Genomic DNA, 27,980 nt, shown 5'->3' with positions numbered 1-27,980 from the left:
TAAAAGTCCCAAAAGCCTAGATGGCAATGCTTGAAAGTGACAGAGATGTTGTAGAGGCAATAAGGTATGATAATTTCATAATTTACTAGTTCTGAGTTGCCGAATAAATGTTTTTTACTCAATAGTAAAAGAGCAAGGAGAGTAAGGTAAGTTAGTAGCAAAAGTAAGGAGACAACTCTTCATTATATTCTCTGGCACAAAAAATTCAAAATCAGAGCTGTAATAAAAAATAGTTTTATTTGGTTTTGTAATGTTTTGCTACACAATATGAGAGTTACCCAATACACTATATAAATCTATAAACTTCAAATAAAGTAAGAGCACATTGAAGAATTGGAAAATTATCAACTTTTCTCAATGTTTGAAATTATTCCTTAATCTTCATTTCATCATTAAACAAAAGAATATTTTGCATGAGCTTGAAATTGTTACTTATACCTACTTCAGAGTAAAAATATGAAAGTCCTTTGTAGATACCAAAGAAGTGCTCTTTGCTGTTATTCTACTGCATATACATATAAGTAATATGTGTATAAGAAATCTTTTTAAGATGCAATATTACAACCCACATTAAAAATATACACTGTATATACCAGTGATTCATTCCCAAATGAAAAATAACATCTCTCCTCAGCCTACAAACATACTCAAAACTAATTATACTATAAGCTCCCCATCCTTCAAGATAGTGTCCTAGCTCTTTCTTTACAGAAAGTTGAAGAAGTGTTTATCACTTCCACTGCATTAGCCCCAAAGGGAAAGACATCTTATTTATCTTGATTAATCCATGCTTAACATAATGCCTGAAGAATTGAGGGTACCGATAAATAGTGAATTGAACAGATCTATTTCTGATCTACATAACAAGGAAAAAAACCTGAAGAATAATCATCCTCATCTGTATAACACATTAGTTGGCTCATACTGATTTTTTGTTAGTTATTGTTAGAGTCAAACGACGATCATTTGGCTCTGGATAACAGTGAAAATATACCCTAAAGATGAATTATCCGTTGTAATCCTTTGGTTTTAAATAAACCGAACAGCTAAAATTCTCTCTTGCAGTCAGTTTGGAAAGGCAGGCAGGAAATATTCATGCAAAAATCTAGTCAAGTATCTGTAAAATATATAGAAACCAAATATGAGATCTTCACTAGTGCTATTAGAATATCAAGTTAAGGACATACAGTCAATTAAAGTATTTTTGTACGTAAAAGAGTTAAAGCAATTATAAAGACTAAAAATAATTTCAGTATTTAGCTAAAAGTAACCTAAAGGAAAATTAGATATATGCTCAAAGGGCAGAGGTAAATCGTTGTCATAAAATATTTTTACATAACTCTAAGAAACCTCCTCTAATAAATACTAATTTAATGAAATTGCATTCAGTCTTGCCCTTGGGATATAGATCAGGGTTTAGCAAACTTCAGCCTGTGACCCAAATCTGGCCCCTCACCTGTTTTTTATAAACTTTCACTGGGACACAGTGACACTTAGTTCTGTATTGTTGGTGTCGGCTTTTGTTCTACAAAGGCAGAGTTGAGTAGTTGCAACAAAGAATGCATGGCCTACAAAATCTAAAATATGTACTATGTGGCCCTCTACAGAAAAAAAAAAAAATTGGCCAGCTGTAGGCAGTCTGTTGGAAACCTAGTTGAAAACCAGGCCAGTTTGTTTATGGGAAGATCTCTCATTATTACAGAATTTAGAATTGTATACATAAAAATAAGTCATGAAATGCTTTAACATTGATCTCACTATTAAGGCATACAAAGTTGTCACTACAATTTTAGAACGGACATTAAAAGATGTTGCTGTAAGAGGATATTATACACAGAGTACAAGCACACATGACTCTGGTCATACTAGCAGAGAATCTTCCATTCCTATTCTTAGTGACATACTTGCTCTTCTGACCCTCTCGCAATTGCTAGTTTGGTTCCACTTAGGAGTATAAAATCACTTTGTTCAACATTAGCCAAAATGCAGATGAACCAATAGGGCCAGAACGCTATTCTATTTAGAATCCTGCCTTTTCCTTTGGCAGGAAGGTAAGAACAGAAATGTACAGAAGATAAAAAATCAGTGTTCCAGTTTGTCTTCAAGTGATTACTGTCACATCCATAGTGCTCTATTAAGTAATTAGAGCAGGACAAGGACTTAGAGATCATCTAAGTAGCTTCACTGATCTTGCAGATATTGGTCCAGAACAAAGTCAACAAGTGACTTTCCTGCACACATCCTCCAGCTCAGTACTAACAGGGCTGAAATTGGCATTCTGGTATCTTAATCCTAGGTCCAGTACTCTTGTCATATTTCTCATTTTTCCTCATTGTGTATGAAAGAGTTTTACAAATATTATACATTAGGCAAATAAGGTATTATAGATATTTAATTTCTTCACATATATGCAATGATTTCAAAATTTAAAAAGATTTTTGAAAATTAAAGGTAAAGCATGTTATGATATGAAATGTATAGATGACAATTATATAGCAGAGCTAAAGAGCACACATAGAGGATTTTTTAAAAGAATAATTTATTTTTATGCTTTTTAAAGCCTAGGCCAGTCTTATTACTCTTCATTAACTAGGAAAAGAAGTGGCTGCTCTTTAGCATAGAGAGTATCATAAAAATGAACTTTTCTACTAGGATTTCTTCACTAAAATGTAGAAACAATTCTTCCTACAGGAAGAAAGAAGCAAAGTTAAATATAAGTGATTACTAGGTTAGTATGAGTAGACCCTTAAAGTTCTCCAATTATTTGAAAAATAAGGGAAGGGGAAGGCTGAAAGAGAGAGAATTTGAGAGAGAGACAGGAGAGAAAAGCTACAATACCTCATTCTCTAATTGATATGAAGCCAAGCTGTGTACCAAAATTGAGACCATCTCGAACATGGGAGAAAAACTTGTCAGGATGGCAGGATGTACAGAGATTGAGATCTCGGTTCAGGTCCTGAATATTCTGTGGAAGAACTCCTCCCTGTTCTAGAAGTATCCTTAGGATAAACAGTTTTTTTAAAAAAAGAGAACAAGATTTTACTTTACCAATAACCAGAGCAATATGAAAAAATACACAAATATTGGTATGAAAGAATTCTGGGAAAGATCTCAGGGCAATGCAAATTGCTATTCAGTTAGAGCAAAAGAACTAGTCAGGAAATGGTAGATTTAACCCCCACTTATCACCTAAGTTCATACATGCACTATACAACCTTCTATATTATTCTGCAAGCGTGATCTGGCTACAGAATTTTATAATCAAAATTGAGTATTTATTTAAAGTAGAAACTTGGGAAGTTACCAGGGTATTTGTAGAGAAGATTTAATTGATTCAGACACAGCATGCATTTTATTAATAATCACCTGGATCTCCCACATCTTTTCTACCTAATAGCATTGGATGTATAACAGAAAACTTATTTCTCCATATAAACATTTTATGATATGAGAAGGAACTACAAATTAATAATACTTATTCCATAAATCACATTTAAAAATATATTTCAATCCTATACATTTATGTTCCAAATGAGGCAGAATCTGGGCAGGTTTTTGCTGACTGGAATAGAACTATTACTCATATCTGACATCTGCTTTCCTTGGCAAAAATGACAAATATTTTCAACAGATATTAATAGCAAAATGTCATAAATTTGAAAATGCAAGGTATCATAATGAACAAGAAAGTGACTGTGTGTTTATACTATCAAATATTTTTTCTAAGAAATGGTTTTAAAACACCAACTCTCTGACAGTTCATTAACTTTAGGAGAATTTGGCTGAGGAATGGCTATGAAGTAAAGTACATACTAATTTGTCTATATCAAGTTTAAGTAGACCTCATAAAACTATATGGCAACTATTTCTTCCTTCACCTTTAAATCAGTAAGATATTAAAACAGGAAAACTTCTGCTTTTCTAATTTAAATGAGAATAGATTTCATACTTAAAATGAGTTTTTATGCACGTGTTTGTGTCAGCAACTTAAATGTCCACTACCTGAATTTTTCTTGGAGTTACTAACTGTAAGCAATAATCAAACCTACAACTAAAGAAAGAAATCAAACATACCTGGTGGCTTTGCGTAAGTCAATATAGGGATTTGGTGAGTCAAACAGTCGCACACATTTGGGATCAAGATTATGGAATGCCTTTGCTGTTTCCTTTGGAAGAGTAAAACAGCAAGGCCCTATAGAAGGGCCCAGAACAACAGTTACGTCTTCCACACGACAGCCATATTCTGCTATCATAGCATTCACTGTAGCCATAGCAACACCTAACAGAGTACCTCTCCAACCTGGTAAAGAGGAAGAAAATGAGGTAAGGTAAGTTAAACATAACACAATTTCACTTTAACTTATGACTAAGTTAAAAATGAATAGAGCTAGTTTGAGTATTTTTTCAGTCTATGTAGAGTAAATGCATCACAAATAATTATTATTCACTATTGTACAGGTTTTTAAATGGGATACCATATACAAAACACCTGTCACAGGAGAGACATCTAATGGGAGTTCCCTTCTATTTCCCTTAAAAAATGTTCTATACTTTAAAGTGTTCTCTGGGATTATATCTGCTTAGTCTTTCTTCTCTGCACCCCCCCTTTTCTTTATTAGAGAATTTGTGAATTTACAAAACAATCATGCACAACATACAGGATTCCCATATACCACCCCCCCACACACACACACACACCAACACCTTGCATTGGTGCAGAGTATTTGTTACAACTGATGATAGCAAATTTTTATAATTGTACTGTTAATTCAAGTCCATGGTTTAACTTGCCCCCTCACTTTTTACACTAAAATAAACCTATTTCATTAATAGGCCCTTTCCACACCTTTCCCCCTTTTTGCAGCCTTTCACTCCCATATCAGCTTTACCTCTTTTCCTTTGTTCTAAGAGCAAACCATTTTCTTTGCTCCTGTTCTCATACTTGCCAAAGACAGACACTTAGGAATAGGTCACTTTTCCTTTATCCCCTGCATGTGACTTAGATTCAGCTGTTCTGGCTGGCCAGCAAGGAGTCTCCTCACTCCGTATTCCACATGCCACCTGTAAACTCTCCTCTAGCCAGGCACTCCCAGGTAGTGTCAGTCTTTTCAGATCAAGACAGGAGGTGACCAAAGCAAGTGATATTGAGGTGAAAGGTCAACCGCACACAGGTAACACACTGGCTATGTGGTTATGCGCAGGAGTACAGAAGGAAAACATCAGGCTTTTAGCTGGGTCACTAACTGGATAGGATATCAATTAACCAAACAGGAAAACCTAGGTGGTGGAGAATATTTGGGGGACAAATAACAAGTTTTAACATGATCATTTTGAGGCACCTAGAGATATGTAGGCAGTGCTGTCCAGGGGGGAAACAACTGGATATAGGCGTTTTGAGCTAAAGAGAGATACTGTCAGGGCTTTTCTAGAGATGAGAGCAACTTTCATTCTGGGAGACCTTCCTTAATTATCCTCTATTCTGTAATTCAATTACTTCCTTTTGATTTGATCTTTTCCTGAAGTCTATGCTCATATTAACATGGTTAAAATTTTTTTACTTGAATCAATCCAATAAGAGGAATTTACACTTCCAGATACAGAATAAAATAACAAGTATATAACATATTTAATTGTACTCTATTGCACGCTCAATTTGTGAATGACTTGAAAGTTCCACAGTATAACTCAATTTTGACTGTTTTATCTTGGATATTTTATAACTTAATGTTTCAATACATAAGAAGTAACAAATAATATTCCTACTTCATATCCAGAAACTAAGACTCAAATTTATAGAGAACCTTACTTTTAGTGATCCAATCCCATTACCTTACCTAGGTTAAAAAAATTTTTTTTAAAAAGCCAGTTTCTTCTTTATCATCGAAAATACCTCCAGAAAACAAAATGCTATAATCTTAACATAATAAAGCACCTAAAAATTCTTCTTTGCTCTTATCATCAGTGAATACATAGAGCTACTAGACTACAGACATATTAAACTAAATTTAGTTTTCCAAGCATATCCTGCTTTTAAAAATTTTTTTATTTTAAACTTGGCCATTAAATTTAAAAAAATTTTTTTTTACAACTTAATAGTCTCTTGAACTATTGAACAGCTATGTTAGGCTGTTTAGAAATATTATAGTCATGGTGGTTTTTCTGATTGGTATGTAGTCTTCAACAAAAAGATCATGTTCTTAAACTAATCCATTCCTGTGGGTATGGGGCCCTTTGATTGCATTAGATCCAATTAATGGACCTTAATTAGATCCCTTTTGATTAGATTGCTTTAGGGCCTTTGATTGGCCTATGCCAGTGAGGCGAGACCCAGGTTAAGTCTCCATCCTCTTGCTAGGGTCTTATATAAACTGCAAACTGAAAGCAGAAACAGAGAAGGACAGCTGCCACTTTACCCTGCTGTGTGAAAGAGGATTCCAGGTCAGCTACAGCTGAGACAGAGGCTAAGGGAGAGGCCGGAGGCGGGGCTCAGCAGAGCAGCAGAGGCTGAAGAGAGGAGGCCCTGAAAGAGCTAGCCATGTGTCTGATCACCCACAGCTGAGCTCCAGAAGAAAGTGAGCCTGGAGAAAAAAGCAGAGATTAGCCACCATTTTGCTCTGCCACATGGCAGGAGGCCAGGATCTGCCAGTAGCTGATCTTTCGTGAGAAAGTATCTCTGATGATACTTTCATCTGGACATTTCACAGCCTGGGAACTGTAAGCTTTTACCTAATGAATTTCCCTTATAAAAGCCAACCCATTTCTGGTATTTTGCATTGCAGTCTTAGCAAACTAAAACAAGCATGAAGCATATATATATATGGTTATTGCAATGACTCAGTGGTGCTACTGGCATTTAAAGTTTTGGAGACCAAGACTGTTTAGCCTATAGTGGAACATATCCTTCCAAAACAGCAATAGCATCCTTGCCACAATGGTACCTAGCCAAATCCTACTAACTTCTCAAGAATCAGCTTAAATACTATTTCCTTTGAATGTTCTACAGTGATTCATATCATTTGATGTAGGTGCGCCTGTGGTCTCCTCCTATAGTAAGTATACGCTGGCCTTACCCCAATCACTGCACTTAAGTATAATGTAAGGTGAGGAATTGTTTGTCTATCATTATACTTTTTCCTATACTATAAAAATTAGTAAAATTCTATATGATTAGTTAAGCATACATACCAGAGTGAGCAACTCCACATGCTTTTTTGACAGGATCTGCAAAAACTATTGGTATACAGTCAGCGCCAAGAGCCGCTATTGTGACCCCTTTCTGATTTGTGGTTATGCCATCGTAAGATTCAGGCTCCTTCCTTCCCAAAATCCAGATGTCACTGCCATGATCAGTCTAATACCAAAGGTGTGCAATAAAAATGATTTGAAAACAGGATTTATCATACCCTAGGCTTTTTTGAAAGTATATATTTCAATGTAAAATTATATAACCAGTTTAAGACACTAGTATTCATTAAATATACCACCCCTACATATGGTAAATTACCAAACTTACTTACTTTTTAAATTTTTATAAGTTTTTGCATATTTTTTCAATGGAAAGCAGATTTAAGCTTACAGAAATTTAAAATAGTCCTTCATGAACACTTCTCACTGACTATGCGTAAGTCTCTACTTGCAGCACTTTCCACAAAATACAACTGTAGCGAAGATAATAAATGAGTTATCAAATCAGCAATATTTTTGCTTTTCCTAGACTCAACTAAAGCTAGGGTTCTGTAAGGAACAAGGCCTTACCTCATCAATTATGTCCCTAGTTCCTCCTAGTGTTGAGTTAGAAAAATAACAGCCTTTCTTTTCCTCCCATTCAGGAACCTTCCTTCTAAATCAAAAAGGGCAGTGGTACCACACCCCCTGAGAATTAAATGTACTTTTAGAATTGAAAAGCTCGAGGTGAAAACATAAATATTGTAGAATTGATCTTTAGACTATGGTGTACAGATCTAAGAAAAACAACCACAAGCAGTCTTCTAAAATTGTAGATAAAACACTAGATACAAACGTTTGTTTAAAGTCCAAGTAGTTTCTCGCAGAGTCAAGAATGTACTTCAGATTTTCCAAAATATGAAGGAAAAATTCACCTTTATTCGGTAAAATTTCTCAGCATCAAATCCTGCAGCATTTGCCAACCTCCGCAGATTTTCTTGAACGACTGCCTTGGGATCTCTCCGTTTGGAACTACTGAAGAGATTGAATGAGCTGAGAGTTGGTATGTAAGATATCCCACCTGTTCTTGTAGTAAATCCATGGATGAAAATATCTGTTGAAGACAGGTAACGAAGATTAAAAAGAGATGCTATATAATCGACTGTAAAGCATTACAAAACCCATTCTCTCAACAAAACATTCTCTACGCACTTAAACCTGCACTTGTTTAACAGCTTCAAATTTCCACAGCACAATGTACCTCAATGTGTTCTTATTACATACTACTTTGTGTGTGTCTTACCTTCCCTATGGGATTTTTGTGCTTCGAAAGGTATCTTCTGCCCACCTTGTTTTGTAAACCCAACAGCATATAGCTTAAAGTAAGCCTCTTTTAACCAGCAAGTAAGACTAACTGCTTTAATTTTCACTCTTCTATGAGGGTGCCAATCAGTTGAGGTCTCAGAATTTCTAAACAGAAGATGCTTAGGGTCATAAATCTCATTTTAAAGGAGTGCTGGGGATCAGTCTTAAAGCTGGATTTGAGTAACACGAATTTATTTATTTTGGATAGCTTCGAAGGGACTGATGGACACTAAGTCTTCCATCCCGTGACACCCTCATATTGCAACTGATGCTAATGAACACATAAGCCCCACTGTCAATCAAAGACACAATAAAAGAGGTGAACAGTCTCTAAAGATATTTCATGTATGCAGTAAAAATAAAAGGGAGTGTTTAATATACCTGGAATAATTGGTGATGTGATAATGGTTAATTCTCCTTTCAGTGCTGGTAGACTTCTCAAATATGTCTCTATTTCATTCTGGATTTCTTCTAATTCTTGAGCTGTAATCATGTTCATTTCTGTGGGTTGTTTCAAAAGGCCTCCCCTCAAAGGCATTTGTAAATCTTCAAACTCAAAAGTGTAAACATCAGTGAAGAGTCGATCAATAAAAGCCTTCACTAAGGCCTTCCTGTGGACCGGAAGAATTACCTTAATGCTGGTCAGGTCCTTTTCATCAAGTCTTTGTTTAATGGTATATAAAGATGCCGCCAGGCCAGAGCTGCTAACTATCTCAAATTCTCTCAGGACATCAGCTAATCCACTGCTTGTTTCTAAATCACAGTTATCACGGGTTCCGTCCTTTTCACAGCTGATGTTACTGCAGTCCATTAAGCAAAGAAACTTGGCCTTGGCAGCATGATGGTATCGGACAGCTTTCAATGTCTTCAGCAAAGTCAGATGACAGTTTTTCTGAGAGTTCAATTTCAAACCAAAGAGATCAATCAGCACTGCTTCTGCCATTCTTCAATACTGTACGAACGACTTCAAAGAAGACTTTTGTGCCCAATATGTCACCTGTAAAGAAAAAAAATTAGTATAAGTCAGAGTGTGAAATTACATCAACCTTTCTAGGTTGGGGAGTGGAGGGTGGGAAGGAATTGCATCGATTTAAAAATGTAACCAGATAAATAGTAAATCTGGACCCATCTCAAATAAGTTAGCCCAGTATCCTAAGAGAACCATTCCAATGAAGGTAAAGCCATCTCTTAATTCGTTTTGTAAAAGTTTGTGTGTATCTTTCCAGCAGCACAACAACCTCTCGGTATCGTGTGTTCCTGTTTCATAGAGCAAATTTTAAGCAGGGTATTAATTACAGGCTGACTTAGACCAGGTCCTGCTTCCCAAATTACAGGGTGTCGACCTATGTGATAAATCATTCACGAATCCTGACACGACTGTTATATTAGATGACATCCCTTTCTATGAAATACTGGCGGCTGAAGTTGACGAGGTTTCACGGCACTGCACCTGCAAACCGCGTTCTGAGGAAGAGAGAAAAGCCGCGATGACTGACACCTTCCGCTTCCTGAGCACAAAAGCGACTGCGACTTGGCTCAAAAGTGTTCCTACCTACTTTCCTTTCTGTTCTCCCCACGCAGGTTTTCTCACACCGGCCTCCTTCCCCGACTCCCCTGCCTGTCGCCTCCCCGCGGGGACCCCCTTTGCCCCCAGGGTTTTCTGGTGCCGCCACCCCACACTGTGCGAAGCAACCGCTGAAGTTCATTCTGGCAGTTTTGAAAACTAAAAGCGGTGAGACAGGTGGCCCCCAGCCGTCCCTCTGTCTTTGAATTCCCACGACGGGCGCCTTCGCTTTATCAGTCGCCGCCCGGCCCCCGCCCCTCCAGCCCGCGCCAGGGGCGGTGGTCGCAGCACGCGCGTCGTCCGGGTCCCGAGGGCGACGCAGGCCTCTCCGCCCGCCCCGCACGTCACGCCCGGGTGCACTCGCAGTCCGCGGCGAGCTCGCTTTAGGTTTCGGAACCCGCAGCACCGTCCCGGGCCTTGAGGAAACCTGGGAGTCACCCTCCTGGAGCCCTCGGCCGGCCCCGCGCCTCACCCCGCAGGCTTCCCGCGGACGGAGCGGTGCCCGCACGGCGTCGGCCGGCTCGGCGCGGGAACCCGACGGTCAGGCCGCCCGGCCCGCGGCGCGCGCCCGCAGGGGGCGGGAAGGAGGTCCCGGGGAGCCGCGCGGAGCCCGGGGGACTCCCGGGATGAGGCAAGCGCCGCCCGCCGGCCCGCCGCGGGCCCAGCAGTTCCGGGTCGGAGTTGCCGGTGGAGCCCGCGGCCAGCGGCCTGACGCGGAAGGCCCCGCCGGCCGGATCCCCGCGGGCCAGCGGGCGGGAGGCCGGGGGCGGGGCGGGATCCGGGACCGGGGGCGCCGGTGGATCCGCCGAGGGGGCGCGGGGCGGCGACGCGCCCTCGGAAGAGACCCCCGCCCCTTGGGCGAATGGCAGCCCCTTCCCGCCTGACTGGAATTCCGCACCCGGCGCCCCAGGACTGTCCGCTGGCCCTGAGCAGGGCGGTCCGCTGGGTGCAAGCGCCAGAGCCCCGGCCTGCCTGAGAAGCTCAGCTTAGCCCTGGCCGCGGGCCCCCGCCAGGATCGAGGGCAGGGCCACTCTGGTTTGTTTGTTTGTTTCCCCAGAAACCAGTTGGTTGGGTTCTCTTGTCTGCATTTTTGCTGATTTTGCCTTTCTTGCTGATAGGCCCGACACTCAATACGGCTCTTTCCCTTGTGTTAGCAGACTTCCTGTATTCCCTTTTTAAAATAGCCCCTGGTGGGAAATTAGAAGGCACTAACCCTTAGAATTGTGGTACAGGTGCAGATCAGCGTCCTATGTCTTCAAAGAGGACACCATTCATTTATTTAAAAGTATTGAAGGAAATATTTTAAAATATTTAAAAATATGGAAGGAAAGTAACATGGTAAAGAGAAAAAATATTTAACCTTCAAAGCGTAGATGAAAAGGTGCTTCCTGTAGAACCGGTTATGATGGAAGGAGAGGAGGTGTCTTTTATCTTTATTGCCGGAATGAGAAGTACCCAAGAAATTTTTTAACTAAAGGAGAAAGAGCTTCTGGGAGATCTGGGCGTTTAGAAGAGCATTTGCAGGTGGGCAAGTGACTCCACTTGACTAGAGAATGGGATCACCAACCCACTCTTCAATATCCCTGGTAGATGTTTTTGTTAAGATTTTTTTTTTTTCATTATTTAAGAACCCTGAAAGGTCAGAAGGTGTGTGCTTGTCTTACACCTTGTCAAACAAAATGGGGTCTAGTAATGCAGGTTTAAAATACTTACCCTTGTCTTTAAGAGACAATATTGGGGATTCATTTTCTTTCGTGCAACAGTAGTGGTAGTAAAATTTTGAAAAAGAAATATTTCAAATTAGGAAGCTGTCAAGGAAGAGAGATTTTATTGATAGACTATTTACATACCATTTCCTTTCACCATCTGGTCCTAGACGACTGCTTAGCTTCATTTCCTAACTGTTACCCCACTCCAGTGCATCTCAATCCTGGTTATACATCAGTACTTTTAGTGGAGCTTTTCAAAAAAATAAATGCAGGCCCCACTCCAGTTATATAGCTAATCAGAATCTCTGGAAGTTGAGCCTGGGCATGTTTTCACAGATGATTCAGATGCTTAATTCAGTTTGAAAAAAAAAGTCATTGAATCCCCATCTCCTCACCAAGCAGAATTACATACATCTCTAGCATTTTGTTTATACAGAAGCGGTCTTTTCATAGATGCAGTTTGGAACCATATCCAATCATAAAATTGGGAAAGTCAGTCAAACATACTTGATAAAGATGAATTTTATGTTATAATATATTTTATCTAAATAAAGATGGCTTTTAAATTTTTTAATAATTTTTATTGTGGCAAAATATATACAACTTCACATTTCCCGTTTTAACCACTTTCAAGTATACAATTCAGTGGTGTTAATTATATTCCCAGTGTTTTGCTGCTATTGACATCCATAACCAAATTTTTTCCATCACCCCAAACAAACTCTGTACCCATTAAACATGAACTTTTCCCTGGACCCCTGGTAAACTGTAATCCAGTTTCTATCTCTGTAAATTTGCATATTCTAGTTATTTTATGTAAGTGAAATCATTTGATGTTTATCCTATTGTGTCTGGCCTATTTCAATCATTAAGATTCATCCATGTTGTACCATGCACCAGAACTTGATGCTTCTTCACTATAAAATAATATTCCATTGTTTTGTAAAATAGGTTTTGTTATCCGTTCATCTGTTGATGGGCATTGGGCTTACTTACACCATTTAGCTATTGTGAATAATGCTGCTGTGAATATTGGTATATAAGGTCAATTTTTTTTTTTTTTTTACTATTCTATATTTATTTTTCTAATAGTGAAAATATTGTTAGATATAGCCTGCATGAAACAAAAGCTCATTGGGGTCCTCAATAATGTTTTATCTTTTAATTTTTATTTTACTAACATATATACAACCTAAAATTTTCCCTTTAACCATATTCACATATATAATTCAGTGTAGTTAATTATACTCACCATGTTATGCTGCCATCATCACCATCCATTTGCATAACTTTACAAACAACACAGATATAATCTTTACAAATTAAACCTTAACTCCCCATTACCTACCTCCAGTCCAATCCCAGGTAATTTATATTCTGGACTTTAACTCTCTTAATTATTCTCATTATTTCATATTAGTGAAACTGTACAGTATTTGTCCTTTTGCATCTAGTTTATTTCCCTCAACATGTCTTCTAGGTTCATTGTCACATGAACCAGAATTTCCTTCTTTTTTAATGCTGAATATTATTCATATATTCACACACACACCACATTTTGTTTATTCATTGGTTGATGGACAGTTTGGTTGCTTCCATTTTTTGGCAATTTGTGAATAATGCCACTATGAATATATGCAAATATCTGAGTCCCTGCTTTCAGTTCTTTTGGGTATATACCTAGTAGAGGGATTGCTGAGTTATGTAGTAAATCTATACTTAGCTTTCTAAGGAACTGCCAAACTGTCTTCCACAGTGGCTGCACCATTTTTACATTACTTGCAGCAATGAATTAGTGTTCTTAGTTATTTCTCCACATCCTTTTCAACACTTGTAATTTTCTGTTTCTTGTTTTTGTTTTTTTTTTCACAGTAGCCATTCTAATGGGTATGAAATGGTATCTAGTTGTGGTTTTGATTTGCATTTCCTTAGTATCTAATGATGTTGAATGTGCTTTCATGTGCTTTTTAGTCCTTTGTATATCCTCTTTGGAGAAATGTCTATTCAAGTCTTTTGCCCTTTTTTTTGGTTATTTATTTTTTTATTGTTAAGTTCTAGAATTTCTTTATGTATACTGGATTTTAAACCCAGATCGGTAATCCCACTATTTTCTCCCATTGAATAGATTGTCTTTTCACTTTCATGATAAAATCCTGTGGTACACAGAAGTTTTTCATTTTGATGGGGTCCCAATTATCAATTTTTTTTCTTTTGTTGCTTGTGCTTTGGGTGTAAAATCTAAGAAACCATTGCCTAACATAAGATGCTAAAGATTCTTCCCTACTTTTCTTCTAGGAGTTTTGTACTCCTGCTTCTTATATTTAGTTCTTTGATGCATATTGAGTTAGTTTTTGTGTATGGTGTTAGACAAGTTCCCTCTTCAATTTTTTGCTCATGGATACCCAGTTCTCCCAGCACCATTTGTTGAAGAGGCAATTCTTTCCCAGTTGTATGGCCTTGGTAACCTTGTCAAATATTGACCATAGATGTGAGGATCTATTTTTGAACTCCCGGTTATATTCCATTGGTGTATACATCTACTCTTGTGCCAGTGCCATACTGTTTTGACCACTAGCTTTGTAATTAGCTTTAAAGTCAGGAAATGTGAGTCTTCCAACCTCCTTTTTCTTTTTTAAAATGGTTTTGTCTATTGGGGTCCTATACCCTTCCAAATAAATTTGATAACTGGCATTTCCATTTTTACAAAGTAGGCTATTGGAATATTGATTGGCATTGTGCTGAATCTGTAAATAATTCTTGGTAGAATTGACATCTTACCAATACTTAGTCTTCAATTCAGGTACATGGAATATTCTATTTATTTAGGTCTTCTTTGATTTCTTTTAGCAAAGATTTGGAGTTTTCCATGAATAAGTCCTTTACATCCTTGGTTAAATTCATTTCTAGATATTTGATTCTTTTAGTTGTTATTGTAAATTGAATTTTTTTAATTGATTTCCTCCTCAGTTTGCTCATTAGTAGTATAGAAACACTACTGATTTTTGCATGTTGATTTTGTATCCAGTCAATTTACTGAATTCGTTTATCAGCTCTAGTAGCTTTTTGTGGACTTTTCAGGACTTTCTGTATACAGGATCATGTCATCTGAAAATGGAAAGTTTTCCTTCTTCCTTCCCAATTTGGGTGCCTTTTATTTCTTTTTTCTAGCCTAACTGCTCTGGCTAGAACTTCCAGTACAGTATTGAATAACAGTGGCGGGAAGTAGATGTAGTTCAAACAGTTGGGCACCTTCCTACAACATGGAAGGTCCTGGGTTCGATTTCCGGTGCCTCCTAAAGAAGATGAGGAAGACAGTGAGCTGATGTGATGGGCTGGTGTGGTAAACTGATGCAACAAGATGATGCCACGAGGAGACACAATGAGGAAATATAATGAAAGACACAACAAGCAGGGAGTGGAGGAGGCTCAAGTGATTGGGCACCTTCCTCCCACCTGGCAGGTCCTGGGTTCAGTTCCTAGTACCTTCTAAAAAGAAGATGAACAGACACAGAGAGCACACGACGAACAGACACAGAGAGCAGACAACAAGGATGAACAATGACGGTTGGAGAAGTAAATAAATAAAATAAATCTTAAAAAAAAAAGTGGCAACAATGGGTATCCTTGTCTTGTTCCAGATCCTAGAGGGGAAGCTTTCAGGCTTTCATCATTGAGTATGATGTTAGCTGTGGGTTTTTCATATTTTCACTTTATCATGATGAGCAAATTTCTTTCTATTTCTATTTTTATAAATGTTTTTATCAAGAAAGGATGCTGGATTTTGCCAAATGTCTTTTCTGTGTCAACTGAGATGGTCATGTGGATTTTCCCCTTTGTTTTGTTAATGTGGTATATTACATTAATTAATTTTCTTTGTTGAACCATCTTTGCATACCTGGGATAAAATCCATTTGATTATGGAATATAATTATTTCACTGTGCTGTTCAGTTCAATTTGGTAGTTTTTTTGAGGATTTTTGCATCTATATTTATAAGACAAATTGGAATGTAATTTTATTTTCTTGTAGTATCTTTATCTGGTTTTGGTATCAAGGTGATGTTGGCTTCATAGAATGAGTTAGGTAGTTTTCCCTCTGTTCAGTTTGGAAATTTTGAGCAGGATTGGAATGTTTGGTAGAATTCTCCTGTGAATCCATCTGGTCCTGGACTTTTATTTGTTGGGAGGTTTTTGATGACTGGTTCAATTTCTTTATTTATAATTGGTCCTTTGAAATCTTCTATTTCTTCTAGATTTTGTGTTATTTGGTCATGTGTTTCTAGGAACTTGTCCATTTCATCTAGGTTGTCTAATTTGTTGGTATAACGGTTATTTATAATACCTTCTTATGATCCTTTTTAAAAAAGTGTGGACTTAGTAAGGGGTCCGTGGTTTTCACCTGACTGGCAAAAAGGTCCATGGAACAAAAAAGGTTAAGAACCCACACTTTAGATTGTTCTCTAGCTTCCTTTCAGTTGGTGTTTATGTCCATAGACTACCCATTTCAGTTGATTGGAAATGCTTTCAGCACTTTAAATATGTCATCCCATTGCCTACTTGTTTCCATGTATTCCTATGAGAAATCAGCGTTTAAACTTTTACAAGCTTCCTTGTACATGACATGTTGCTTCTTCTTTGTAGCCTTCAGAATTCTTTCTTCATTCTTGTCATTCAACAATTTGATTATGCTGTTTGTAGTTCCTAGAGCTTCTTGGATATATGTAGTCATGTCTTTCATTAAATTTGGGGAGTCTTCACTCACCATTTCTTCAAATATCTTTTCTGCCCCTTTTTCTTCTTCTGGGACTCGCACATACATATATTGGTATGCTTGTCCGTGTACCACAGGTCTCTCATGTTCTTTTCACTATTCTTTTTTTTTTTTTTTTAAGTAATAGGGCCAGGGATTGCACCTGGGACCTCCTAAGTGGGAAGTTGGCACTCAGCTTAACCACTGAGCCACATCTACAACCCTGAGCTTACCTTCTGATTTGTTTGGCTTGTTCTTTGTTTATTTTTGTTGTTGTTGTTGTTGATGATGTTTTTAGAAGGCATTGGGAACCAAACCCAGGACCTCCCATGTGGAAAGCAGACACTCAACTGCTTGAGCCACATCTGCTTCCCCCTCTTCACTATTCGTTAAAGTTCAGTGATTCTTTCTCCAAATTCAATCCAAAACCTCTAGGTTATTAAAATTTTTTATTTCTTTTACTGTAATGTTCAGCTCTGTTTGGTTCCTTTCAATCTCTTTATTGACATTCTCTTTGTGTCCATCTCTCATTTTCCTGATTTCCTTTAGTTCTTTGTCAGTGTTTTCTTTTAGAACTGATTTTTACGTCTTTGGTCTTCCTCACCGATGGGTTTCTGGTTCTTTATCTGCTCCTTTGCATGAACCATCATTTTCTGTCTCTTTGTATGTTTTATAATCTTTTGTTGAGACTTGGACATTTTAATATTTTAATGTGTTATGACTGGCATTTAGACACTGAGGCATCTGTTCCTTAAGCTTGAATCCAGCTAGTGTTATGAAAGAGATTTCACACCTCTCTCTCTTTCTAGATATAGCTCCTGATCAGTGGGAATACCTGACTTTTTCCAGTTTGTATGAACATTCCTAATTAGCCAGTCTTCCTCCTGCCTCATCATTGTTGTGTTGCTAGCTGGCAGATCCCTGTTATGGATCCATGACATTCCATACCTCTGTCTCCACAGGCATTGGGGATCTACTTGTGAGCCTGCTTAGCAGCAGGGAGGGCAAGAGCGAGGAAACCCTGTTTCCAGTGTAACCCTGTGTTTGGTGGTGTCCCCCACCCTTGGCAGTGGGGGTGCAATTACCTCCTCAGGCACCTCAGCACAGTCAGCATTGGACTGGTGTGTGGCCTATTTCACCGCCACTGCTGCCTTGCTTCTACAGAGGCAAACCATGTTTCCACTGCTGGCACCTGATTGACTGATTGATTGAGAGACGCTGGGCTGGGGCCTCAGGCCTCACACTGCTGCTGCTCACATGCTCCTCACATGCCTTGGTCTCCCGGAACCCCCTAGGGTGGGAACACAAGCTAGTGAGTCACAGGCGCCTGAAAGACGGGCAAACCCCAGCTCCAGCCTTATACCACATGCTCACTGTCCCTAGTATGTTTTCAATTCCCATTATTGTGCCTTCAATCCTCAGAATTTCTATTATGTTTTGTTTTAAACTTCAAATTCTTCTTTATGTTCATATATCATTTTATTAATATCCTTTGTATCTATATCCATATTTTCCTTCATCTCATTGGTATTTGCTTGAATTTCTTTGACTAGTTCTTTCTAATTCTGTTATCTCCTCTGAAGTTTTAATTGTTCCCTTGACTGAGCCATATCTTCTTGTTTCTTCATATGGCTTGTGTCTGGGCATCTGTTGTTTTGATATGTTAACTCTGAAGGTCAGTTTCTCCCTTTTGTCTAGGGTTTTTATTGTTGATTGGCTTTGTGTTAAGGCTCTTCTTCAATGCTTGGTCCACCTTATTCTGGACCTTTAGAGTAGGTCTTGTTTAACTGTTCAGATTTTCTCAACTTTTCTTCATCTGATTCTTGCCCTGGATATGTAGTACAATTTTTAAGATTGCACTTTTTGTACAAGTGATTCACCTCCAAGAGAAAGCTTCCTTTTCTCTGTTCCTTCTCTAGGAATCTTGATCTCTTCTATTTATTTTTGTACAGAATTGTCTCCCCAGCTCCTATGATTTAAATTTTCTCCCTCACTCAGTGCCACCTTTTCTTTACACTTTTCAGTTCTGGAACTCATTCTTTCTAACCCCCCCTTTTTTTTCAGTGACACTTGTCTATCAGGGACCCAGACAGAAGGGTGGGTCAATCCAGAAAGGTCCGTTTTGTGTTTACGTGGTCTAGCAAACAGAGACTATATTGAGTGTGTGCATCTCTTGCCATCAGTTCTGCTGTGGACTCTTTTTCTTTTGTATGTGGCACTCCTAAGCTTCTTGTTTTCTGCCTTTGGCCTCTGCAGACTTTGGTTCCTTTGCCTGGATATGTGTGGGGGTTTACCTTGCTTCTGTGAGTGACTTTATAGTCTGTATCTGCATCAGGAGGGGTCTGGGTTGTGCTCCCTGAGGATGACTTCTAAGCCCTGTGGGACTGAGTGAGGGGGAGGAGTCTGGACTGGCTGGTGCTCAACAGAAATCTTCTACCTGATCTTTAGAGTGATTTTTCTTTTTCTTTGATTAACATTTTTGGAGTCCTTCTCCAGTCTCTATTATCCTCCAGAGTCCCAATTCGAGTGGGAATTGTCCTTTCATTAGTTCATTCTTAGGGGTGACTTTTCCAAGGGGGATGTCTTATATTGCAATGTTGATGACTTCACCCCAAGAAAGGAAGAAAGATATATAGATATATAGATATATATCTATATATCTATATCTATCTATCTATCTATATATATATATTAGAAAATATATTGAAAACCTCAGGTAAACTAGAGAATCATGAAAAAATGTAACATGAACATTTCATTTTAACCTAAAACATATAACTGTATACTCATTTTCCAATCTATTGAGAAGGGTCAGGGCCTTTTCTTTGCACATGATTCTGCTGATTGGAGTTCTGAATGGTCTCTCTTTCATAAACCATATGTCTAAACCATTAGCCAAGATTTTTCCATATGTTATTTCTTTAAAAGTATATAAATTAAGGGTACTTGTGAAGCAATCTGAGTATAGATTTCCCCTTTTTGATCTTTTACAGTTATCTCATATACACATACACCAACAACTCACCTTTAGTGGACCCACTGAAAATATTAGAAATAGTTTTAAAAGAAACAACAAACTTTATTTTAACACTATTTCATTAGTTTGCATAATATTTCATTAGATTATGAAAGCACAATAACAAGTACAAACTGGCATAAGCAAGTTTGGGAAGAAATACAAGTCACTCACTGTAAAATTGTGGAATTCACAATCTTAGAAGCAGAAGTGGGCAGATTCACTTGAGTAGCTTGCTGGTACAGCCATCAGCGTGATATGGACATTATCCACTTGAGAATACAAAACAAATAGAATAAGTTAATTGATGAGAGTGTAAGTAGAGATAGGCTAAGAGAGCTTCTACTGTCTTAATTTTAATTACTTGACTGTCAGTTTCCTCCATAAAGATGTAGAATATTTTGAGGTCCAAATAGTGCCTAGCTATTAAGGGGGACCATTGGGGCAATCCCAAAATATTCTTACATCATGTGTAAATCTATTTCTTCTTTTCATGAGAAAAAATAGAATTTTAAAATATCATGAACAGTTGTTTCTAAGCCATTTACACTAAGGTTGATGGGTCCTCTTGGAAAAGGACAAGTAACATATGCAAATGTCCTTGTTAAGAGTTCCTCTTGGTTTAGAAACCATCCTTACTTCTTTAGAGAACAGAAAAATCCTTGCTCTTTAGTGTCCTGAGTGAGACGAGGAGGTTATGACTGGATTTCACCAAAGACATGTAAATTCTGTCCCAGTGGTAGGAAACTTTTAAAAAAATAGTCTCCTGGCCATTGTTTAAAGCTTGGATTTGAGCTGCAGATCAATACTTCTTATGTCTACACCCAAAAACAAAAGATTATCTGGTAATCTAGTACTGTCTGCACATTCAAAGAAATCCTGCCTTGGGTAGAAAACTAGAAGCAACGTTTGTAATGTGTGAATGTTGCTTATATTATCTTGGATAGGGAGTTTCTAGTTCTCTGATTTCTGTTCTCAGCATCCTGAAACTTTAAACTCATTGTCTGGCCAGAGACGGGGAATAGTCCCTAGTTTCAGAGATTCTAAAATGCTGGCATATAAAACATTTTTAATGATTCAATTAATTACTTAATTTTGGATAACCCTAATGATGCTCAACTTCTCTTGAAAGCAAGTAGTTGAAAACACTTAATCTTGTTTACCTGAAGTGTGTATTATTGGTATTTGCTCATTTGTGCAATAAGAATCATATTCCCATTTGCCTCTTTTGTTGGAATGGAAGCACCTAGATTTTATTCCATCAAGCTTATTACAAATACATACCATAATATAAAATTCCTTCCATTCCTGGAAACCCTTTTTATCTCATTTCATCCTCTTTTCACAGGTTAATTTTCTAGCATCAGCTTTGGACATTGAAATTCACTCCTGCTTAGGAAAAAAAATCCAATTTCACACTTATGTGAAAATTGTCCACATGATTTTTCTTTTCCTGTTTTCTAGTAAAATGCCCACCCAAAAGGGGATATGATGAAATTATAAATTTAACTATACTCTGCTGCCTGGCAGGTCCACACAGAAGCATTTTTTCATTTAGAATGAAAAGTAGCACTATGTGAATTGGGTGCATGTATATAATTGCCTTCCTTCAAGTCTTCTGGCCTAAAATCTTTCAAAAATCCCACTAGAGTTTAACAGTCTTTATTTTGCTCATCTACTTGAAAGGTGGTACAAGATAGTGATTTCTAGTGAAATCTGGAACCATGGCATTTTAAAAAAAATTTAAAAAAAATTTTTTTTTTAGAAAAGTTGCACGTTTACCAAAAATTCGTGCAGAAAATACACAGTTCCCATAAACCCCTTCACACATGCAGTTTTCCCTATTATTATTTTTGTGCATTAGTGTGGTACCCTTGCTGCAATTGGTAAAACAATTATACAATTATACTATGAACTATAGTCCATCATTTACATCAGGAGTTTGTGTTTTACAGTCCTATGGTTTTTAAAATTTTTATTCTAACATATATACAACCTAAAATTTCCCCTTTTAACCACATTCATATATGTAATTCAGTGGAGTTAATTAAATACACAATGTTGTGCTACTGTCACCAGCATCCATTACCAAAACTTTTCTATACTACAAACAGAAACTGTACCACTTAAGCATTAATTCACCATTCTACTCTGGCCCCTGGTAACCTAATTATACTTTCTGACTCTCTGTCTTTGCTTATTCTAATTATTTCAGTATTTATCCTTTTATGTCTAGCCTATTTTATTCTTCATGGTTTTTCCATTTTGTCACATATATCAGAGTGTCATTCTTTTTAATGACTGAATAATACTCCATTATACCACATTTTGTTTATTCATCTATTGATGAATACTTTGATTGTTACCATCTTTTGACAGTTGTGAATAATGCGTCTATGAACATCAGTGTGGAAATACTGTTCAAGTCCCTGCTTTCAATTCTTTTGGCTATATACCTGCAAGTGGGATTTCCGGCTTGTATGGTAATTCCATACTTGACTCCCTGGGGTACCATCAAACTTTTTACCGCAGTGACGTACCATTTGAAATTCCCACCAGCAATGAATAAATATTTCTATTTCTCCACATTCTCTCCAACACTTCTTATTTTCCTTTGTTTTAAAAAAAAATAGCAATCATTATAGTGGGCATGAAATAGTATCTCATTGTGTTTTTGATTTGCATTTCTTTAGTGACTAATAATATTGAGCGTCTTTTCATATGCTTATTGACTCTTCTTTGGAGAAACATCTATGCTAGTCTTTTGTCTGTCATTTAAATGGATAGTTTGTCTTTTTTGTTGTTGAGTTGTAGGATTTTTAAAAAATATATTCTGGTTATTAAATCCTTATTAAATAGGTATCTTGCAAATATTTTCTGTAGGTTGGCTTTTTACTTTCATGGTGGCATCCTTGATACACAAAGCTTTTGTGTTGATGAAATCTTATTTATCTATTTTTTCTTTTGTTACTCATGGTTTTGGTGTAAAATATAAGAAATCATTCCCTATTACAGGTCCTGAAGAGGCTTCCCTTGGTTTTCTTACAGAAGTTTTATAGCTTGGGTTCTTATATTTAGGTCTTTAATCCATTTTGAGTTAATTTTTGTATATGGTGTGAGGTGCAGGTCCACTTTCATACTTTTCCAAGTGGATTTCCAGTTTTCCCAGAACCTCTTGTTGAAAAGACACTTCTTTGCCCATCGAGTGAATTTGGCAGCCTTGTAAAAAAATCTTTTGTCCATAGATGTGAAGGTTTGTACCTGAACCCTTAATTCAATTCCGTTGGTCCCTATGTCTATCCTTGTGCCAGTATCATGCTTTGATTACTATAGCTTTGTAATAGGTTTTAAAATCAAATGCTTGGGTTCTCCAACTTTGTTCTTCTTTTTCAAGATGTTCTTAGCTGTTGGGAACTCATTACCCTTCTATATAAATTTGATGATTGGCTTTTCCATTATAGCAAAGAAAACTGTAGGGATTTTGATTGTGATTGTGTTGAATCTGTACATCACTTTGGGTAGAAATAACATCTTCACAATATTTGTCTTTCTAATCCATGAATGCAGAATGTCCTTCCATTTATTTAGGTATTCTTAGATTTCTTTTAGCAAATTTTTACAATTATCTGTGTATAAATCTTTATATATCCTTGGTTAAATTTATTCCTAGATAATTGATTCTTTTAGTTATTATTATTATTTTTTAGATTTATTTTTTATTTATTTCTATCCTCTTCCCACCCACCCCCAGTTGTCTGCTCTCTATGTCCATTCACTGTGGGTTCTTCTGCTACCGCTTCTATCCTTATCAGCGGCACCGGGAATCTGTGTTTCTTTTTTTGTTGTGTCATCTTCTTGTTGTGTCAGCTCTCCATGTGTGCGGTGCCACTCTTGGTCAGGCTGCACTTTCTTTCACGCTGGGCAGCTCTCCTTACAGGGTGCACTTCTTGCGCATGGGGCTTCCCTATGTGGGGGACACCCTTGCATGGCAGGGCACTCCTTGCGTGCATCAGCACTGAGCATGGGCCAGCTCCACACGGGTCAAGGAGGCCCAGGGTTTGAACTGTGGACCTCCCAAGTGGTAGGCGGATGCCCTATCCATTGGGCCAAGTCCACTTCCCTAGTTATTATTTTAAATGGATTTTTTCTTGGTTTCCTTTTCTGATGGTTCATTATTAGTGTATAAAACACTACTGATTTTTGCCTGTTGGTTTTGTACCTTGCCACTTTGCTGAATTTATTTATTAGCTCTCGTAGCTTTATTGTGGAATTGTTGGGATTTTCTATATATATGATCATGACATCTGCCAATAGGGAAAGTTTTACTTCTTCCTTCCCAATTTGGATGCCTTTTATTTCTTATTGTTACTTAATTGCTCTGGCTAAAACTTCCAGTAATGTTGAATAACAGTGGTGACAATGGGCATCCTTGTCTTATTCCTGATCTTAGATAGAAAGCTTTCAGTCTTTCACCCTGGGTTTTTTCATATAGTCCTTTATCGTGTTGAGGAAGTTTCCTTCTACTTCTAGTATTCTGAGTGCTTTTATCAAGAAGGTTGCTGGGTTTTACATAATGTCTTTTCTATGTAAACTGTGATGATCATGTGTTTTTTTCCTTTGTGCTTTATTACATTAATTGGTTTCCTTATATTGAACCAGGCTTGCACACCTCTACTATATTCCACTTGATCATTGTGTATAATTATTTTAATGCAGTGCTGAATAAGGTTTTCAAGTATATTGTGGAGGATTTTTGCATCTATATTCATAAGAGAAACAGGTCTATAATTTTCCTTGCTTGTAGTATTTTTATCTGGCTCTGATATTAGGGTATTGTTGGCTTCATAAAATGAGTTAGGTAGTGTTCCTTCCTGTTCAATTTTTGGAAGAGTTTGAGTAGATTTGGTATTAATTCTTCTTGGAATATTTGGTAAAATTCACCTGTGAAGCCATATGGTTTTGAGCTTTTCTTTGTTGAATGTTTGTGTGTGTGTGTGTGTTTTGCTTACTGATTCAGTCTCTTTTAATTGGTCTTTTGGGATCTTTTATTTATTCTTGAATTTGTGTAGGGTCCTTTGATTCATATCCCCATAATGCCTTGCATAAAATATGTACCAATTTATGTAGTTTGAATGGAAGAGTAATTGCTACTGTCTAGTTTGTAGTCTTTTCATTGCTTTGTGCAATTTTAATGGATTATCAGTAGATGGCAGTAGTTATTTTTCATTTTTATCTTTTCTCCATTCTACAATTAGATCTGGAAAAAACGAAAACCTTCTTGATTTTCAGCAGATATCCTTTCAAGAATAGTTGGTCTAAATATCACTCAAAAATCTATTAATTTCTATTGCTTCAGAAATAAAAATCAAGAAATACCAATTACTTAATTTTTTATTATATAAATCTCATTTTCTTCATTCATTAGATGACCTCAAATATTTTAGGGAATGCAATAATAAGTAAGATACTGTATTTGCCTTTCTGGAGCCTATAGTCTATGGGGGAAAAATAAATATAAACTAATGAAAATAATAAGAATAGAAATTTCTTGGGTTTATATTATGTGGCAGGAATTTGCTAAGAGTTCTACAGGCATTATTTAATCCTCACAATAGCCCTAATGATGCAGTTATTACAATTATTCCCACTTTACCGATAGGGAATATAAGGCCTAGATTGAAAAGAATTTACCTAGTAAGTTAGTGAGTTCTGCAATCTGGATTCAAAACTAGCTCTGTCTGAGTCTAGGACTTATACTATTTTCCACCATGGAAACAACTGTGCTAAAGCCTGAGAGATCACATCTGATCAGAAAGATCAGAAAAGACTTTTAAAGGAGATGCCATCTAAGAGAGATTTGAAAGATTGGCTATGTTATTATTATGACCAGAACTGTGCTCTAGGATCATTATTCTGTCAGTAGGACAGCATGAATTGGAGTTGAGATAGATAACACTTAGATACCTATTGTTTGTCAGACTTTGTTCTAGGTCTCTGCCCTCATTGAGCTTACATAAGTGGAAAGAGATAGAAAAGAAACAAATGTATAAGATGTCAGTGTTGATTAAAGCTATTAAGGAAAATGAGGTAGGGTAAGGAAATGGAGGATGAAGAGAAAAGGTCAAGTCTGAGAGAGGGCTATTAGGAAAGGCTTCTCTACTAAGTCAATATTTGTAAATAGTAAGTGACTGGATTCCAATATAATTTAAAGGTAAGACAAATGGATTTTGCCAAAAGAATTGCTTTCAGCCTGTAAGGGAAAGAGAAGAGTCAATTCTGACTTTTCTGTGTTGGGCAGTAGGAAAGAGTAGCTCTAGAACACATACTTGCTGGGTATTTTAAAAGATATTTCAAATGGCCTATAAAACACCAACATTGTTCTCTCCTTGATGATTGTGTTGGGTAAGTCTGGCTGAATTTGCCTGGGCTCTACACCCTCTAGAGACAGCCCTTCTAATGACTTTAAGGTTTTTGGCTAAAACAACAGGAAAATGATCTTATAATTTACTGAAGTTGGAAGAGACTAGAAAGGAACAGAAATAGATTGTGAAAGAGCAGGTTTAGTGGTGGTGATGGAGTGTATGTAGAATCAAGAAGTCCCGTTTGGAACATAAAGTTGAAATGCCTATTAGAAATTCAAGGGGTGGTATCCAGTATGCAATTCAGTATGAGTCTGAAGTTTAAGAGGGATATTCAGGCTAGCTATGCAAATTTGGGACTTGTTCACTTAAAGTGGGTTTTAAAGCCATGCAACTGGATGACATCACCTGGGGGAGTTTGTTTAGAGAAAAGAAGAGGCCTAAGGACTGAACCTTAGGATACTCTAATGTTTATATGTAAGAAAGATGAGAAGGAATTAGAAAAAACCATAAAACAAGAAGTGTGGTGTTTTGGGATGAAGGGTATGATAAAACATGTCAAAGGATGCTTGTAGATAAAGTAAGAGTAAGACTGAAATTGCACATCGAACAGGGCAGCATGGAGGTCACAGATGCTTTGATAAGAGCTGTAAGGATGGAATAGTGAAAATTTAATTCTAATGGGTTCATGAAGAGGGAGGGAGAGGAAGAGGACAGCCGGGCAATGGCTTTGAAGGGGAGCAAGGAAATGTGTCAATAGCAGAAGGGGATTATAGTGTCAAGGGAGGGTTGTTGTTGATTTTATGATGCAATGCTTAGGGTAAACATCCAGTAAAGGGGAAGTATTTTGAGGGAACACTGAAAGGAGTAAGGTCTTTGAGTAGTACAGACAGGAGTATAATGTAAAGAAATGGCCTTAGGAGCAAGGACACTTTAATCATTGCAGGCAAAGCATAGATTAATATATAGGTACATATGCAGAAAGAGTAGTAGATTTACTGCCCCCTCCATTTCTTTTCCTACTTTCTCAAATAAGAAGATAGGTTATCAACTAAAAGAGGAATGAAGAAAAGTGGGAGGTTTGAATACAGAGGAGGAATAAAATAGTTATCTTAGAAAATTGGGGACTCCTACAGGCCTGCCATTAAGGGCTCACTTGACAAAAATTGCCTTGAATTTAAAGTGAGACCACAGCATAGTTAAATGTCTTTCTTCAAACACGTTCAGCTACTCAAGTGTAAGCAAAGCAACTGGTTGGGATTTTTCCAGGGAAGTAGGTCAGGGTGAGAGCTGCAAGGGAGGTGAGGGCAAATGCAAAGGAGTCTAACTCAGGTAAAGAGGGCAATGAATATATGAGGGAGCAAGGGAGCATGAAAATGCAGAAGACCCGAGGGATCAGAAGCTTTTGTGTAGTTGAAGAACTTGCGGTCAAAATACTAGGATATATGAACTGTAAAGTGATGGTTTGAATCTGGAATTATGGATGAGGTGTAATTATAATGGTGGGAGTGGGTGGCTGGATAGGATGGATGAGAGAAGACATCAAGGAACAGAGAGCTGAGAGTTTAGAAGTACCGTCCGTGTGGCTGTGTGGAGAAATAGCAAGTCAGATGCTAAAATCTAGGAGTGAGTAGAAGAGATGGGGAACCCAACAGAAAACAACGAGGAAGGGTAAAATGTAAAATGACAGAATGAACTTCAAAGAAATAAGGGGGGTGGAGAGAGAAGAAAAGAATAACAGCCTGGCAGCGGTAATGGGGAACAGGAAAACCACCTCATCTCCAGACCTAGTGATTTGAGAATGGTGTAGAGAGAAGCAGAATCTTGGGATTTCAGGTAGAGCAAAATGGTGAAGGAAAAGGTCACTGAAGTCACTGAAGAGCTTGACGATAGAGAGGGTTTTGCTGAGGACAGCGATGAAGATTCTACTCGTGAGATCCAGAGGTCATAATGGAAGGATGTAAAGGGTTGGGGAGTGGATACCAGAGCATCAAATGTGATGTCTTACTGAGCTGAATAAGGTTAAGTCTCCATGATGGTGAAGGACCTGGGGGT

At 37.6% G+C, this 27,980-nt stretch overlaps 2 protein-coding genes across 3 annotated transcripts in view; one reads left to right on the top strand and one right to left on the bottom strand.

The window, feature by feature from the left end:
- Positions 1–218: 218 nt before the first annotated feature.
- LACC1 (laccase domain containing 1) lies at positions 219–11,122 on the bottom strand. Of its 2 annotated transcripts, none has more exons than XM_004457877.4 (7): positions 10,992–11,122; positions 8,911–9,526; positions 8,100–8,278; positions 7,186–7,351; positions 4,075–4,300; positions 2,839–2,999; positions 219–1,117 (listed from the first exon to the last, which is right to left on the bottom strand). In XM_004457877.4, the coding sequence occupies exons 2-6, from the start codon at positions 9,470–9,472 to the stop codon at positions 2,840–2,842; spliced, it is 1,293 nt and encodes a 430-aa protein (XP_004457934.1). In that variant the 5' UTR covers positions 9,473–9,526; positions 10,992–11,122; the 3' UTR covers positions 219–1,117; position 2,839. The 2 variants fall into 2 exon arrangements, with proteins under 2 accessions (XP_004457934.1, XP_004457935.1); XM_004457878.5 differs by lacking the exon at positions 10,992–11,122 and adding an exon at positions 10,566–10,960.
- Positions 10,005–27,980, top strand: part of CCDC122 (coiled-coil domain containing 122) — a 48,912-nt gene continuing 30,936 nt past the window's right edge. Inside the window, exon 1 of the mRNA XM_012524877.4 lies at positions 10,005–10,633. The gene's annotated coding sequence lies outside the window, so the exon portion shown is untranslated. The remainder of the gene's footprint in view (positions 10,634–27,980) is intronic.

Source organism: Dasypus novemcinctus, chromosome 15 (assembly GCF_030445035.2).
Source record: "Dasypus novemcinctus isolate mDasNov1 chromosome 15, mDasNov1.1.hap2, whole genome shotgun sequence".
NCBI classification, from domain to species: domain Eukaryota; kingdom Metazoa; phylum Chordata; class Mammalia; order Cingulata; family Dasypodidae; genus Dasypus; species Dasypus novemcinctus.
The sequence above is the reverse complement of the archived record's forward strand: the minus strand, read 5'-3'. Positions and strand labels throughout refer to the sequence as shown.